Source organism: Alnus glutinosa, chromosome 13 (assembly GCF_958979055.1).
Source record: "Alnus glutinosa chromosome 13, dhAlnGlut1.1, whole genome shotgun sequence".
Taxonomy (NCBI): Eukaryota; Viridiplantae; Streptophyta; class Magnoliopsida; order Fagales; family Betulaceae; genus Alnus; species Alnus glutinosa.
The window spans coordinates 14,221,145-14,238,951 of record NC_084898.1 but is presented as its reverse complement, the minus strand read 5'-3'; the positions used below and the strand labels follow the sequence as shown (position 1 = coordinate 14,238,951).

Here is a 17,807-nt window from a genome sequence, read left to right as displayed (position 1 = left end):
CTATGTGCTTCTCCTGAAAAAGGGGGATGCCAGACACATTTAGTAGCAGGATGACAATCCACCAGAGTTTGGGCCATGCAGAGGAGAGTTGATTTGAGACGCTAGACCGAATTTGATTTGAAGCACGTTGACAGCGGAGTGCTGAGTACACAGAGAAACTCAGGTTTGAAGACCGAAGACAAGCTTCTAGGAGAGGTAGAGCTAGTAGGAGAAGAAGCTAAGCTTAATTCTAGTACACTGAAGCAGCTGGAGGCCTAGCTCACCGTGAAGCTATCCGCGGGCAAGCTTGACCAGATCTTCAGCACACACCGGCTACGCGGTCAAATTAAGAAGTGAACGTGCATGGTAAGGATGGTTGTTGTTTTCCTGGAGAAGGAATCAAATTGTTTGGAAGCCCATGTCTGAATAAATGGGCCCACGACAACGAAATTCATGGTAGTCGGTGATGAAGGATCCTCGGACGAACATGTCTGAGGTCAGTTCCGGGGTCATTTCCGGGGACCCTAAGCCTAATAAAAAGAAGAAGAAGGTGATTACACATGAGAGGTATACGGTTTCTTACACAAAAGGGGGCTATCTTCTACTGAAGAAGTGGCTTACTGCGGTCACTTTTGTAGCATTCGGCGATCCGAGGAGTGCAACAGCAGAATTCATGAAGGAATGTCGTTCATGAAAGAAAAACAAGGCAGAGAGTGAGTATTAGATGGTCCGGGGTTGTTTCCGGGATCATTTCCGAGATTATGAGACACCCATGTGAAGACTTGCACTTGTGGTGAGCGGATCATCCCGTAGGAGGAGATAAGAGGTCGCCTGAATATGCTGGCTAAGCAAGAAAATGGACATAGCCCGCCGATTGAATAGCAGAATATGAAATGGTAGACCTCATGGCACACGTTTGGCCGCCCGGAACTTCGGGCACACTGAGCAGTGTCCGACCATCTAAGATAGCACTAGCCAAGGATGTTAGAGGAGGAGAGGGCATTGCACAGTTGTCAGAAGCGTGTTGTTCTAGCGGCAGCTCTGGTAGAGCCCTGCCCGTGGGAGTCCGGGGCCCGGCCTGGCCTTTCACCAAAAAAAAAAAAAAAAAGAGGAGAAGAGGTTGAATTCCACTGACTAAAATCTCGGGACCGGAAGGATTCAGGTAAGTTCCCTTTTCTCTTTTTATTTCACTTTTATTAAAATTTGGATGTTGAATATTGGTGGCATGGATGTATGTATATCAATACCCCTGAGGATAAGATACAAGGGTAATAACTTTCGGGATATCAAACATGGGAAGGTCTCTGATAATTTCGTGATTTCAAGATTAATGCTAGACATATTCTTTTGTGCCCGCCGACTCTCAATTAATATTTGGATTCGCTAAATGCTTTTGTAAGCTTCGCTGCAGGCATGATTAAAAACAAGGACGACGAGGAGCATAACCTCGGTAAAAAATCGCATTGACGAGGAGCATAACCTCAGTAAAAAATCACATTGACGAGGAGCATAACCTCGGTAAAAAATCACATTGACGAGGAGCATAACCTCGGTAAAAAATCATATTGACGAGGAGCATAACCTCGGTAAAAAATCATAATGACGAGGAGCATAACCTCGGTAAAAAATCACATTGACGAGGAGCATAACCTCGGTAAAAAATCATAATGACGAGGAGCATAACCTCGGTAAAAAATCACATTGACGAGGAGCATAACCTCGGTAAAAAATCATAATGACGAGGAGCATAACCTCGGTAAAAAAATCACATTGACGAGGAGCATAACCTCGGTAAAAAATCACATTGACGAGGAGCATAACCTCGGTAAAAAATCATAATGACGAGGAGCATAACCTCGGTAAAAAATCACATTGACGAGGAGCATAACCTCGGTAAAAAATCATAATGACGAGGAGCATAACCTCGGTAAAAAATCACATTGACGAGGAGCATAACCTCGGTAAAAAATCACATTGACGAGGAGCATAACCTCGGTAAAAAATCACATTGACGAGGAGCATAACCTCGGTAAAAAATCATAATGACGAGGAGCATAACCTCGGTAAAAAATCACATTGACGAGGAGCATAACCTCGGTAAAAAATCACATTGACGAGGAGCATAACCTCGGTAAAAAATCATAATGACGAGGAGCATAACCTCGGTAAAAAATCACAATGAAGACAATGACGAGGAGCATAACCTCGGTAAAAAATCACAATGACGAGGAGCATAACCTCGGTAAAAAATCACAATGACGAGGAGCATAACCTCGGTAAAAATCAAGAGAGGAATAAGGGCCTCGGTAAAAAACAACGAACCCGAGGAGGTGACCTCGTTAAAAACAGGGAAGAAGACGAGGATAAGGCTTTGAGAGAATCAGGTCACCGAATAAAAAATCGGCTTTTGGCTTTTCGGCCTTGATTCATTTTTATAGGCTCTGTGCTCCCAAGACAAATCACTCCGGTCTTTTTTATTTCATATTTTATTTTCCTTTCCTGCATTTTTCTTTCTATCTATAGGTCGGGTTCGTGCAGATAGATGTTTGCTGGGGGGGATTGGTGCTCCTGAGGTATGCCCTTTTAATGACGAGGAGCATAACCTCGGTAAAAAATCACAATGACGAGGAGCATAACCTCGGTAAAAATCAAGAGAGGAATAAGGGCCTCGGTAAAAAACAACGAACCCGAGGAGGTGACCTCGTTAAAAACAGGGAAGAAGACGAGGATAAGGCTTTGAGAGAATCAGGTCACCGAATAAAAAATCGGCTTTTGGCTTTTCGGCCTTGATTCATTTTTATAGGCTCTGTGCTCCCAAGACAAATCACTCCGGCTAGCTATCCTCAGACCGGAGTGCTTTGGGGGGGGAAGAGATTGGGGAATTGATTATTGAATGTTCGTGGAGTGCATTTCCGGGGCAGATCGAAAATTGAGAAAGAAATTTTGACAGATAGAAATTTCCAATAAAATTGCAATTGCAATATTACGGGGAACGCAACCTCGCCAAAAAATCAAGATAAGGAATATAACCCTTATGACGAATCATCAAGGGGAGACAGCTCATCTCCGCTAGCAGGACTCCCTTAGATTTCTTAATCTCGGGAAATTTCAATGAGCTAATGGGAGAGATAGCTTAGTCCCGGTTGAGGACATCTTTTATTGGATGAGGCCGGAATGCCTACATCCCGGCCTTCGGATGGCTCTAACGAGACTGGGAACTTAGACAGAAGCAAATTTGTCCACGGATGACACCAGAACGATTGTTTCTCCATTTTCCCTTGTGAAATCCCACTGATCACCGAAGCACATCGGAGTGATTGCTGGGAATGCCAAAAAGTTGATCTACCGAGTGCCGTAGATTGACAATAACAAATTCGGCGTAAGAAATTATGATTTCCCATCTTCAAGACCATTTGTTGTGCTCGGAAACCCTTGGGCTGGGGAAACGTCCCTGCGGCGGACTTTGCTCCCGGGACGCCAGTGATTTTCGGACTCCTATGGTAGAATAACACGAAAAGGGAATGGGATGTTTCACAGACTGTTCCTCCTTGAATAAGAGGGTCCTCCTCGGATGAGGAAGCTAGAAAACCCTTTTCGGACAAAGGACCACCCCTCTTGGTAGAGGACCAGGGGGGTGAGGAGAAAAGTCCAATTTTGGACAAAGAACCACCCCTTTCGGTGGAGGACAGGGAGGTGACGAGAAAAGGGCAAGAACTTTCCGGTCTAACAACCTAGGAGTCGAGTGGAAAAATCGGGATGATTACCTCCTCTTTGAAGAAACAGAAAGGGACACCGCGCCCCTAGTTGTCCCCGGACCTCAGAAATGCTGGCCGGCGGGCATCCATCTACCGAAAGAAATTGACGGTCCGACGATAGATTCCTGACTACTAAGGGCGATGAGTATGTTAAAGTGCCATCAGAGTTGCTGCCCAGAGAAGCAGAGGGCAGATGTTTAACACGATATTATGCGGGCATAATTTCGTGATTTATGAGGCACACATTTTAATGACAAGCCGGTGAAGTAATTGGGAATTGACTTGAGACTCATGTCGCGAAGATATGGCTTTCGCCTAAGAAAAAGATTTTACTAGATTTACTCGGAGTATACACATACATGAAGGCAAAGAGAACAGACAACCCTGAGAGAATGGACAGGGTGGTCACCCGATTACAAGTAATCCTAACATAGCAAAGAGGAATTGCCTGAAAAATCTTGAAAGAATCATCTGCGCAAATTCCAAGCGCGGCTTGAACAGTTGGGCTCCCACGACCCGTTGGAGCAAAATTTAGGTGCTGCACAGTTCCTGTAGGCTGGACAGGAACAAGTGGGTGAAAAGCCGGGGTCACACACCCTTGTGTGTCTAAAGCCGGAGATCGCACATTCAGAAGAACCGCCGCGAAGAGTAAATACTCTAGGGCCATCCATGATGAATTTGTAAATATGTTCGGTCGTGAGGACCGCGCCAGGAATGAAGGGCATTGCAAGAAGATCTGGAGAGTCCAAGAAGAAAGAAGGGGAAAGCCCGATCTCCGGGAAAGGCATAAGAAGAAAGGAGGATCTACTCAAATGGGCAATCTGGAGACCAATGACCTTCTAGCAAAGGAAATGACGAATAAATAGGAAGATAATGACAATCAATGCACACATGATTTATGGGATGTTAGGTGAGCCTAACTAATGGTGAATTTATGATGGAAATAAATTTCTGATCACTTGCCATAAATGGCCTGGAGCCATGTGGAACGACAGTCAAAGAGATGTTCAAGTTTCACGGGACCAAAAGAGGGCATTATGCAAGCTAGATGAGTAATGGTCGACGAGTCAGTCGAATAACAGAGGTTTCATTAGGTAAATTCTCCGTACCTTTATACCAAAGATAGGAGAATTGGGGGGTAAGTGTTAAGGAATATTCCTTAACACTTTAGGGAACGTCCACGTGGTGTCTTGAGCTTGACAAGGGTAAAATAGGCATATGGCCTACATGAGTATAAAAAGGGGGTATCAAAATTATTAAAGCAGAATGGATTACTCTCCCTCTCCCTCCTTCTTCCTCTTCTTTAGACACTGGACTGACTTGATCGTCGGAGGAGGCTTCGCCGGCCAACCCCCGGCTGGTCTTTCTTGTTTTGCAGGCCAGCGTATAGAAGAAGGGGTGTCTCTGATCACGCCACGTCACCCGGCTCAAAAATATCATCAACAAAGAATTAATTCAGAATTTATAAATTTTTGTCATCCACCTGAATTATTGATAAATGTACACATGATTCCAATTTTAAAGGCATGAAAACTACTAGTACTAGTCTAGTACTCGACGGACGAATCATTTATGATCAGAGAATAAAGACACAGACAGGGGAGGCCTAGCTACCCAAGGTTTGTGGTGCTCATTTACTACGGTCCCTTAACGTACCTCTAGCCGTCGGTCGGGCATCTTCTCGTGGGACTTTGGATTAATGGAACTCCTCTTTGTCGGATCAACATTTCATTTCGATCTACACATTTTTCTTAAAACCTTAAATAGATTAATACTTTAATACTCTCTTCCATGTGTAGAGTTTAACTATTTTTTAATAGGTGAAGTTTAACACATGAAATATTTAATTAAAATAAAAAATGAATGACAGAGTTAAGGTGCCAACTCGAGACCTTTGACTCTAATACTATGTTAAATCATCACTTTTTCTAAAGGCTTAAACTGATAGGAAGATAATATAAATTTAATCACTTAATTGCCATCTTTATCTTTGCTGGTTGTCGTTGCAGAAAGCATCTCAAGCAGGCTCATCTTTGGTCTCAGTCTGCATTAGAAACCGTCATGTGCGGTCACTTTTTTGGTTTTTAGCCCAAAAAACATTGGACCGGATCAATCGTTTACCTATTTTTTTTTTAGTTATTTGGTTGTATTTTATCTTAGCTCTATATTTACTATATGGGTCTTGTTATTGGGGAGCTCACTCATTAGTTATTTGTCTACCCGAACTTGTGACTGCTGCCTTGATCATGAGAATCTCAATATATAAACAGACTGGAGAAGCATCTTTCATGGCTTTCTCTTCTATTAATAACATTAAAATTCATAGGATCTCTTGTCAACATTTTTGTTGAACCTCTTCGCCATAAAATATGCTTCATATTCTTCAACTATTCCATCAAATTTAAATTTTTATTTGTAGGCTCAAAATAATCATGAAAATGAACAGATTGTTTTCTTACCTAGCTAGCTAGATCAAAGAATATCAGGAATGTTTGAAGACTCCGACTCAATAGGGGTAGTAGCAAGATCAGCAAATAAGTCATAATTGTTGATACAATAGCTTATAGTGACCTCACGCTGCCAATTAGAAAGGAGATTTATGAGAGAGAAAATGGGGTTAGATGGATTTACCGGTGGAATCTGGTGAAGCCATTCCGACACTTAAGTTAGGGAAGGTAACTTGAGATAGAATTTACGCAAAATTTGGCTGGGGCGGGTGAGAAAATGCATACCTAGGCGAATACTCTAAGAAAAGAGGATTAGAGGGGTTCACTAGTAGCTTCAAGCCAATTCGATGCTTAAGCTAATAAATGTAAGCTGAGAGGGAATTTATGCATAGTTTGACTCGGGTGAGAAAATGCATATATGGGTGAATGCTATTGCCTCCTTTATATAAGCTATCTTCCTTGTCTTTCTACTTTGGGGTTTTAGGGATTTCCACCAATTAGTTGTTATTCACTTGGAGATTCTCTCCCTAAAATATCGAGAATGGATGCATGGTGTGGGAAGGCAGTTAGTTGTGTTGGCAAAAGTAAAATCAACTGCTAGGTGCTATACTTGGGAAAAGGCGCACTCGGATCTTGGCAGCTAGTCGGGTCGCGGGCCAGTGGATCTGAGGTGACTCATAGGTTCTAATATAATTTGAGGTCTGCTGGGCTCTCTGATGAATGGGCCTTTGAGACCCGTTGGTAACTAGGCCTTCCAATAGCTCCCAATTCTATTAGATTATTGATTTGCCAATAGATCTATGGTAATTTGAATAGAGGCCCACAGGTAGCCAAGCCCTCTAATAACCTCCCAATTCTCCTTAGTGTCTGGTCCGCCAGTTGATGCAAGGGAATATTATTGTGCTTCTGATGCTTCTACTGTGATGTAGATTTGTGACAGTTTGATCCTCGGAGTGGCAAAGTGTTTGACACGTGTTTCGATGTGAGTCGTTGGCTCGCAATATGCACTAGTAGGCAGTGTCATAATGGTTTCGTCTCGGGAACCATAGCTTAAGCTTTTTCCTTTCTTCGTTGTAATTTGCCGATTTTATTTTTTACGCATCTTTCACTAGTGCCAGCTATTAATGAACTGCCCATTTCCGGCGAACAGAAGGTGCGGTTGGATTGAGTGCTACACTGGGCACATGGTGTAACGCTTTCAAAATTAAATAATTAAATTTATTTAATTTTAAATATTACTCGTAGCGCTTTCAAACCAAGTAATTGGTTATTAGTTGAATTGACTTTACAACACTAATCTATCAGAGTATACTATAGTAGAAAGCAGAAATAAATGACTTGAGACAAGCTATATAATCACAACTTCCAAACAAACATTTCTATAACGTTAACAACTAACTTCTAACTAAGTAAACCTGACATTGTGAGCCATTCGCTTGGGATATTTATCCTAACGAATTTCTCACTCTATAGCCTAACAACCTGCTAATTTAAAAAATACCAAGGTATTTCACAGTAGAGAAAGTAACTGTATAAGTCCACGACTTAAAAAGTAAATTGTTATGAAACTTGTTTTATCTAAAGAGCCTTTAACAGTGTTTTGCCTTATCAAATTTGGTAACTCAAAAACGTCATGATATTTCACAAAATATTATGTATTGCTTCCATTAGTATGCCGGTGTGAAGAAATTGGTTTATTTTGAAATACGGTAGGCTTAATCCCATCAACATGCAATTCGCTCACTTTAATGCAAAGAAATTTATATTTAATATTAAAAATATAAGTGCTCATAGCTTACTTCTATATGGTTTACTCGGGTCCTTAACCCATTCGTGTTCAGGTTGGCGCTGTTCTGAAGGACCTGTAGTACAATATTGGTGCCTCAGATATTGTTGTCTATTGTTATGTACTAGTAGCCCGACCGAATCCAACTTCAGGTGGCCCACGCTACTAGCAAAGCCGTAATATTAACCCATCCGTATATGGTGCGCCCATCACAAATAACTATTAGATCCAATGTCAAACCCATAAAAGTAAATCTCTCTCTCTCTCTCTCTCTCTTTCTCTCTCTCCCTTAGGGTTCCTGGTGTGATTCATAATGACAAAATGGTTTTTTTATGGGTGTAACGATGGCTTTAAATGGTTTCTTGCACACTCAAAGGGCTAAGTTGGCTAAAGAGATAAAAATGTTCTCAGACATGCTTGAACATTCGGTTAGGGAAATCTCAATTGTTCAAGTGTGAACGTCGAACGTTTGGGGAAAGGTCTCGATCGTTTGAGTGGGAATGTCTAACCCTTAGAAACTCAAATTTGTGTTTTTAAAGAAAATGCAAGGTTTTAAAGGCTTTAAGGAAATTCAATTTATAGCATTTTATTGAAAACCATTTATATGTGACCTTCAATAAGGATTTTTTATTTACAAATCATGATTTTTGTTAAATTAAGTATATTTATTTTCGAGGTATTACACATAGTGATCGAGGAGACAAAGAAGAAGTGTTGAGTAAACACTGACTTGGTATTGAGAGATGAGCATTTTGAAGAGGCTTTCAGATACCGAGGGTTGAACCATCTTTCCGCTGAGGAGTAGGAGGAAAGACAAAGAAGAGAAGTTGTTACCATAGACAAGTCTTTTTCCATGGTACGGAGCCTGACGTTTTACCGAAAGGCGCTGACAATTAACGCGTCCCAATCCAAACCATCCAGGGGGTGCTCCCCTTCTACTAGAAAGATGGTAAGATGGTGAAGATGGGGCCAAGGGCTTATACTCCAGCCAAGAAGAAGCGACCCACGGAGGAGGAGGCACGCACTGAGGGTGTGCAAGTTGCAGTCAATAGGCAAGGGGGAGGCCATGCCAAAACTAAGGTGGCCAGGTGCATCTGACGTACCCTGCAATGACCACATCGACTGAGAATCCGCTCGTTGTTGACATCCGACGAGAAGAATAAGACCTAGATGATGTGCCTCTTATCGTACGAAAAAACGTTGTATCTGAAAGGCGTGATTCTATATCGTGCCATGACCAACAAATGTTAGGCTGTCGGGTGACGATAGATAGGTGGAAAGCCAGAGAACGTGAGTTAGTAAGCCGTCCCAGGCTTACCAAATTATTGATAAGGATGGCGATGATGATGATGATGTTAAAGGTCCAACATAAGAAAGAAAGAGGCGAGGATGAGTGCCCCAGCCGAAGGACATGACTCTCCTCTCACATCCTAACAAGAGGGCGGAGTGCCGGTAGGACTAATGCTCCTCGTAAAAGGAAATTAAAGTTTCAAGTGAGGCATCGACTTAGGCGCCGACTCCTGAAGAACAAACATCTTTTGAGAGTATTTCAGCTAACATATCGAATGGAATAGAAGAGCAAGAAAAAGGATTGTCAGCAAGGCGCCGACTAAGGCGTAAATCTAATATTCCTGGTGCTAAGAATCGAGCACCTACTAAGCTTACTCGGGACGCAACTCATGCTCACCGAGAGTGGCTCTCCAAGCATGCTATTGATGTGGTAAGAGTTTTTGAATGAGATATATGGCGATAGTACAATTTCACCCAAATATTTAGATGGTGGGTCTCCTGCTGGTGTTCACGTTCCTGAAGATGCCACTGAGGAGGAGTCTTCTCTAACTGTGGCTGAAAACAACGACGATGTTGAGGAAGAGCAGGCTCTGCCGAAGGAAAAAGGTCCTCAACCGACAGTTGAACTGTCATTGGAGTCTTCGGGTGCCCAAAGGTCGGTGTCCTAAATGTAAACAGTCCCGAAGTGGAGAGTTCTTCTCGAGAGGTGGCGGGATTAGGGATGAACCCTTTGCTTAGGCAACCATGTCAAAGTCCTCTTACACCTTATTTCCGCAGGGTACTCAGGGGGAAGCGTTGAGACCCTAGATGACTTGGCGTTGAAAGTGCGTGATATTGTAGCACAAGTATAAATTTTACCCTTTGTTATTTGCCTTTTGTTTTTTGTTTTCGTTTGGGTTGATCGTGTTAACGTCTTAACAGGTTGCATTGAAAATGGCTGCTCTTTGTGACAGATCTATTAGTCGACGGTCTGTGGGTGTTGCTTCGGTGGCAGGTCTATCGGGAGATTAGTCTGAAGTTGAGTTCCTCAGACACTAGTTGAGGCATGCAGAAGAGGAGACGGCCTGATTGCGAGCTGACTTATCTAAGCGGGCGGTTGAGCTGAACATTGCTTGTGAGGAGGCGACCCTGTTGAAGGGATTACATGGTGAGGTGTCCCATCGTGTTGGTTCCACCCAACACTATATTAATATAATGGAGGAAGATTTTGATGAACTGAAAAGGGATTTGACTAAAGCCAATGCAGAGTTGGGCGTTACTCATCGAGAGTTGGAGAAGACCTGGGTCGAGCTAGGTTGTACTCAAACGAAATTGGGTTTTGCTTAGGATGAACAGGACACTGCGCTGGCGGCATTAGCTTCCACTTGTGCTCTGCTGCACTTCGTGAAGAAAAGGCTCAACGCCGGAAACAGAAGGTCTCGTTGTCTTGCCATGAGGTTTAAGTATGCTCGAGGCGAGGCTAGGAGCTGGAGCATCTGGGGTATTGAGATGGAACTCCAGGTTCAGCTGCAATTCGCCCGTGGGGTAGAGATGGGTCTTCAGGCCCAATTGAGGTTGGTGTCAGGATTGAGGGTGTAACAACCTAAGGAAAAGCGCTAGTTACATATGCCCTATCACTGCAAAAGAACTAATTAATTTGGAACTTCTTTAGAATCACTTATAAAGCCCTGATACTTAGCATACATGAGTGTCTTTATAAACCACCCACTCTATGTGTCTACTCGTCTTCCCAATATGAAACCGGAAAGTTACAAACTTTCTCCTTAAACCCCTAACATCTTTGTCAGGGCCAAGTCATGCGGTGCTTGACAATACCACATGACATTACTAGATGGCTTTAATACCATTTGTAACGACCAAGAGAAAAGCGCTAGACACATCTACGCTATCGTCTTAAAATGACTAGTTAATTTGAAGCTTCGATAGAATCACTTATAAAGCCTAGTTTCACTTAGTAAGTAAGAAATGTGGGACTTAGTACCCATGAATATCTTTTATAAACCACCCTCTTTACGTGGGCTACTCATCTTGCCAATATGTAACCGAGATATTATATTGGGTGTTCTAGTTAAGTAATTAGTTGGAATACTTGTCTTCTCGAAGAAATCTTCAACTTCTTCTCCTTCGACCTAAATACAACAATTATCAATGTCCCAAAAAAACAAAATACATACTTTGGACACCGAATAAGCCAACTAAAAACCTAACATTCTCATACTCTTGAAATCATATTTCATTGAGTACATTTAATTTTAGTAAATCCTTACTAAAATGCTCAAGCCCAAAACTTAGAATAATCAATTCCTATTAAATCTATCTCAAGAGGATATTTCATATCTCTTTGATTTCAACCAAAATGATTATGGATTTCATCTTAAGGAGTAGTATTCTCACAATGCTACATGTGATCACACAACTCACTGAGATTTTGACAAAAAAATGATCTCACTTCTAAATGTATCAAAGTGACCTACACTTCACATTTGAATTCGCATTCCTCTCAAGATTGAAATTCAATGTTATAAGTAACCATAAGTTCAAGTTATTCAATTAACAGTAGTTTATAAAATAACAACTCACGTGATCCAATTCAGTGCATTGTAATCACATCAACATGTCAATCAGAAGTCTCCACTTCCACAATCAAAATAGATTATCATCATTGATATGTTATAGTCTTATCAGATGAATGTACAATCCTATCACCGACTATGAACTAAGGTTTATAAGTCACAAAGTATAATGACGTAGATATTCTGCATGATAATATCATTAACACACATAAATGACTTGGATATCTTGTATTATGTAACTTAAGGACTACACACATGTATATTAAGATATTCCTAATGTTTTACTTTTATCTCAGAAAATAAACTATATTATTAAACCGAAAATGTCACACAAATCAAATTGAGTTTTAGAACACTATTCATCCCTTGTTAGTAACCCCCCAGCGTAAATGACATATGGACCATTAGTCTAATAAAATATGAAATAGGCCACCAAAAGGACCACCAATCCGATAAAAGTAAGGAATGAGCCATCGGCCCGATATGGACCATCAATCGGATGAAAAATGGAGTAGGTCAACGGCTCGATATGATATGAGCTTGGCAACAGTTGTGCTCAATAGAGCTTGGCAAGAAGCACTTCAATATTGCCAAGTTTGATAACTTTGTAAACAAAATCTACACATTGCTTAGAAGATTAAGACAATGAACAAGTTACAAACAAAGCCATATTTTTCAGAAATACATGTGCTTCTAAACTAGAAAATTAAAGAAAACACACTAACACTTGCATGTTGAACCTTTTTCCTTTAATTTTTTTTCAACATGAAGCTTCTTGAAACCATACCTCACTATCACCTTCCATCACTTAGAAGAGGTTGGATCACATGAGCTGCAAAAGAAGAGATCACATGTAAGTCCAAAACTATTTTAATGGTAGAAAAGGTTCAAAATTCCAGATTGCAGGGAGGATAGATATTGCCGCAGATACCCTGTAAGGATACACTTACAGATAGAAAAGGAAAATGGAGAAGAGCGGTGATGGTAGGGTTGCAGATGTCAGCAAACCCTAGTTCAGTCAAGAGACATAGCGGATAATGATGAATAAGCTAGCATGCAATACTTTTAGGCCAATAACTCACTCTTCAGAATGGTGGGGATCATTAATTTTGTTGAACCAACAAGAGAGTAAACCCCATCATTACATTAATTCTCACAACTCAATTTGACACTCCAATGTAATTTAGGACATCTCAATTTGGTCTTGGGTATTATTACGAAAATACAATTTGCTATTTATCTTTCTTTGGCAGTTACAAGGATAAGAATGGAGTTTTAACGACCCATTACTATAGACTGAATCAGAAACTATAAACTGGATTAGGCTTAGGCGCTGTAGTTTTTTAAGGGTACATATTTAATTTTATTTTATCCTACTTTCTCATGGAAAATTGAAATTAAATCCGAAACCTTCAAAAAAGTACAACATAGGTAATGTAGTTTTTTTTACGGCACCTAATCCAAATCCCCATACAACATCCTTTTCAAGCCAAAATCATAATGTCAGAAATTTCTCCGGAGTGGCTTAGTTGTAACTTGTGAGCAATATTATCATTTACTTCTACAATACTTGTGCTACTAACAATTCAACTCCCATAAGTAGTCGAAACTCCCATCAAAGTCAATCATGGATGCACAATTGACAAGAAACATAGGGTATGTTTATTAATGGTTTTGAAAAGTGTTTTGATTTGAGAAAGTTTTGGATGAGATATAGAGTTTGGAAGTGTTTTTGGTGGGGTCCACATTTGAGAAAATATTTTATGTGAGGTTACACTACAGAAATTTTTTTTGGTGAACTTTTTTGAAAGTGTTGTGTTTTCAAAGAAAAAAGAAATTAAACATGCTTATTTTAAGAAAACACAAACAGGTGTGGTGTCAACTTCTTACTTATAATTTTTTTTTTTTAAATAAAAAATTGGGGTCGGGCAGCCATCCCTCTCCTCCGTTGGGGGTGGCTGTGTGGCCACTTCTCTCTTTTTGTTTTGTAATCTATTTTATAAATAATAAGTCAGCCCTTACACCTAAAAAATTAAGTACCCATTTTCTAAAAATATTCCTATAATGTGTGAAAAGTTTTTTAAAAAACCGTTATCTAGAAAGTGTGGTGTTTCCTTTTTTCAAAAGTATTTTGTGTTTTGAAAAGTGAATAAATTGTTAAATGTTTTAACACAAGTGTGTTTTTGGTTTCGAAAAGAGAGAATACTTTTTGAAACCGTTACCATGCAGAGCCATGATTTCAATTTGTAGTTTCAAGCCACTATGAGAGAATACCTGAATCTATTGGTTATAGGATTCATGAAAGTTAAAGAGGCATTTTTAGAAACTAACAAGAGGTAAGGTGTTTAAAGTAAAGAGAAATAACAAATATTTAGGTACTAGAGGACACCTATAAACAATGCAAGAAGACTTTTGTGTATAGTCTATAAGATCAAAAGGTGATGATCATAAATTATCTACCTGGAACATTCCCCTTTGATTCTCCAAAAAATCCCACAAATTTATAGATGCATCTCTTAGTTTTTATTTTAGGGTCAATAAGAACTCTAGCTAATAGTGTACACGCGTTAACCCACCAAGTCATTACTTTGTAACTCATAGTCATACTAGTACAGAAAATAAGCATTTCATCAACCCTATTTACAGAAAAGCTAAATTGCTACATTGAAAAACCAAAGTTTCTGAATGAAGATGGAACATAGGCCTCAATTGCTTACTATTAATTGAAATGCAACATTTATACATTCTGTTGGTAGCTGAAAAGCAATAAAAGAAAGAAATAAAGGAAAAAAGAAGAGAGGAATAACTACAATACCTCCAAGACTTCGCTGGTTGCTGGATTGAGGCATTGGTTTGCAAGTTTTCTCAGCAATTTCAGCTATGATCAAACGTGACAAAAGAAGCCCGACAACAAGAGCACCAATCATCAGCATCACAAAAACTGCATCCCATCCCTTTGTGGATATAAAACCAGTAAGAAGAGGGCCAAGAGCCGCACCAACTGATCCAGTACCATCAATTATGGCAGTCACTGTTGCCAGCGCTCGAGAATCCCCTCTAAGAGAACTGTGTGTGCCTAGGTCTGCGGAAACTGCAGTAGTAATGAGTGCATAGGGCCCATTTATAAACAAGCCAGCAATCATCATAAGTACAATGTTGACGGTCTGTGAGATATATCCATATGTGCGATATAATAGCATTGAAGGAATTGCAGCATACATGAAGCAGGCAGCTGTAGTAGCCCATGCATTAAGTTTATCGGATACATAGCCAGCAAGGATTCCACCAACAATACCCCCTACATCAAACAAGGTAGAGAGATTTCCAGCAGATTTCACAGAAACATACTCTCCACCAATTTCTGCCAAATCAAAGAATAGAAGAAGGTGGTAACATTATAGCAGATGCACAAAGATGATTTAAAGAGAGCCCTGAAATAGGATATGGCTTCATGAAATCATTAAAAAATGTAAATACAAGTAACAGGTGCGTGAATCAATAAAGGAGAAGTCATCCTCGCAAACTCAACAACATTGACTACAAAAGTATCCGACTGCTGGTAGCAATATTTCTAAGAAATAATAAATTGTGAGAAGTTGTAAATTCCATTTTATAAATTTTAATGGATGTTTATCATAAACAGACACAATGCACAAGGAGTTAGCAAAATTACTTGATAGCCCTCATAGTAATGATCTTTATCAGAAAATGAACTCCTTGGAAAGGTACCAAGAATTCTGGACAATAAAACCACCAAAACGATGACACTTTATAGCCAGTAAATCATTGTCTGATCAGAATAAATTCATTTTTTTGTCAGTAATCTTGTTAGGAAGAGGCTCAGCAATGTGGCAACACAAAGTGTTCTTGAAACACCAACTTGTGCCTTGCAGCCTCAATCATTAGGTGACATGCATTTAAATGAATACCATGAGCATGTTTGCATCACTGATCAGTCAATCTATCTTATTGGAATAAATAAATTAAATAAATATCTAAAATAGTAAAAGAAGTTGTAAACATTTTATTAATTAATAATAATAATAAATAAATAAAGTAGTTGAAAAAGCTTTCCCTTCAGAATTCATTTGAATTAATACTTAGATGAAGAAGACGACAAAAGAATCAATGCAAAACAGCTCCTTACTCTAGAATTTTTTTGTTGAAAAGAACAACCATGAATCAAAAACTTATGGAATTAGATATAAATAAATGCAATCATAGAGGTGCAGAAGGATGGAGACAAGACGCTGGAGCTATATCAACTCCTTTTGTTTTTCTTTTTCTGATAATATAAAACTTATGCCCACTCCTCTTAGTTACTAATGTTACCGGAAAATATAACTCGTCTAATCAATTGACAACCAATGATTATATGATAATATGTTTATCCTTCTTTCGTAAATGAAACTAAAGGATTCAACTCTAATAGAGAAGTTTATTTGGGAGTGCATGAAAAAATATTATGCTTGTCCCCAAACAAATTAGCACCTGCTCTACTTTCAACCTCCTTTGTGTCAACAGTTCTCCATTATTTCTAACTATCCACAAATACTTGAAATCTCATATGATATTGTTACTCAAAGTTCAAAACAACATACCACATACCATTAACAAAAATCAGAAGCTATCTGACAAACCAGATAGCAACCTAAAATCTTACAAGCTTATGAACTACATTAGTTTGACTCTTTTATAGCAATCAATGTAAAAGCTAAAACTAGGAGCGCAGAATATACCTGTATGACTTAGATAAAATGGTAACCAGTACAGAAACGTGTAGGCCACAAGCTTCGCGAAGAAAAGGCACAATGCAAATGGTATCACTCCTGGTATCAAACAAGCTTCAAGTAGCCCGACGCTTCTCCTATTCACTGACCCATGCTCGGACACAACATTAATTTCCCCTGCCTCCACATCTTCTTTTCTTATACGAGCTTCTTGGTCATTAGGAACTACCTCTAAATTCGAAGCTGAACCACGTGGGCTGGTAAATCCAACATCCTCAGGGTAAGCAGGCAAGAACAAGTAAACCATTAACCCTCCCATTACAATAAATGCACCTGGAACTATAAAAGACCAGCCCCACCCATATTCCAAGACGGCAGCAGCAAGAAGAGACCCACTAATATTCCCAACAGAAGTATGGGCATTCCAAATACCCATTATCAAACCCCTCTTTCGCTTCCCAAACCAACCACCAATAACAGCAACAACCGAAGGCCAACCTGTTGCCTGAAACAATCCGGCAACCATTTGCATTACAAGGAAAAACCAAAAGACATGCACATTCCAAAAATATCCCATCCCAAATAACCCAATAAAAATTCCACTCCCAATCATCCCAGTTGTTAAAAACAGCCGGAGGTCCAAAGTATCTCCCAAATGCCCGGCAACATACATTCCCAAAGAGTAACATGCTAGAAATGCAACATCAATCTCCCCTAATTTCGACGTCCCATCTGGTCCATTAAATGGAGGCCAACCCATTTTTCTCGATGTAGTTTTGTCATTATCCATAAAGTTCTCCTTCATAAACACATTGCCAATCGGCCAAGGGTACCGCCCGGGGGGCCTATTGGGGTAAGGACACAACACGCTCTTAACTATGCTAGTGGGTTTTCGAGAAGCATGATAGCAAGCATATGCAATGAATGTAACCAACAAAACCACATATCTATAGGTAGCAAGGGTCCAATCCCTACCTCTAATTCTTCTTATGAGCAAAATTCCAGGTGGGATTCGCCTCATTGTGTCAGAACTCCGAGATGTCTTTACTAAAATTCAACCCAGAAAAACTGAAATACCTCATCAATCATCCGAAATTCTCATAGCACATTCATAATCAACGTAAACCAACAAAGCCCATTAACGTATATCAAGTTAAACAACAGGAAAGAGATTGATTCAGTAAATATTACCAAAAACTAATATGGGAAATCTCTGGCAAATCTTATAAGAATAATAGGAAGAAAAA

The 17,807-nt window shown here is 39.9% G+C and overlaps 1 protein-coding gene across 1 annotated transcript; it reads right to left on the bottom strand.

Annotated features, from left to right (window-relative positions):
* Positions 1-12,386: 12,386 nt before the first annotated feature.
* Positions 12,387-17,593, bottom strand: LOC133853912 (putative glycerol-3-phosphate transporter 4). The gene is made up of 3 exons (XM_062289936.1): positions 16,570-17,593; positions 14,646-15,191; positions 12,387-12,448 (listed from the first exon to the last, which is right to left on the bottom strand). Exons 1-3 carry the CDS (start codon positions 17,579-17,581, stop codon positions 12,387-12,389), a joined length of 1,620 nt encoding a protein of 539 aa, XP_062145920.1. The 5' UTR covers positions 17,582-17,593.
* Positions 17,594-17,807: the final 214 nt, after the last annotated feature.

What these genes read in the sequence shown, in the direction of transcription:
- LOC133853912 (XM_062289936.1), bottom strand. Translation starts at nt 17,581, where the DNA reads ATGAGGCGAATCCCACCTGGAATTTTGCTCATAAGAAGAATTAGAGGT. An exon ending in ATTTTATCTAAGTCATACAG is followed by an intron (nt 15,192 to 16,569) that starts GTATATTCTGCG and finishes TTGATTTGGCAG; the next exon opens with AAATTGGTGGAGAGTATGTT. An exon ending in CAACCAGCGAAGTCTTGGAG is followed by an intron (nt 12,449 to 14,645) that starts GTATTGTAGTTA and finishes AGCAATGTGTAG; the next exon opens with ATTTTGTTTACAAAGTTATC.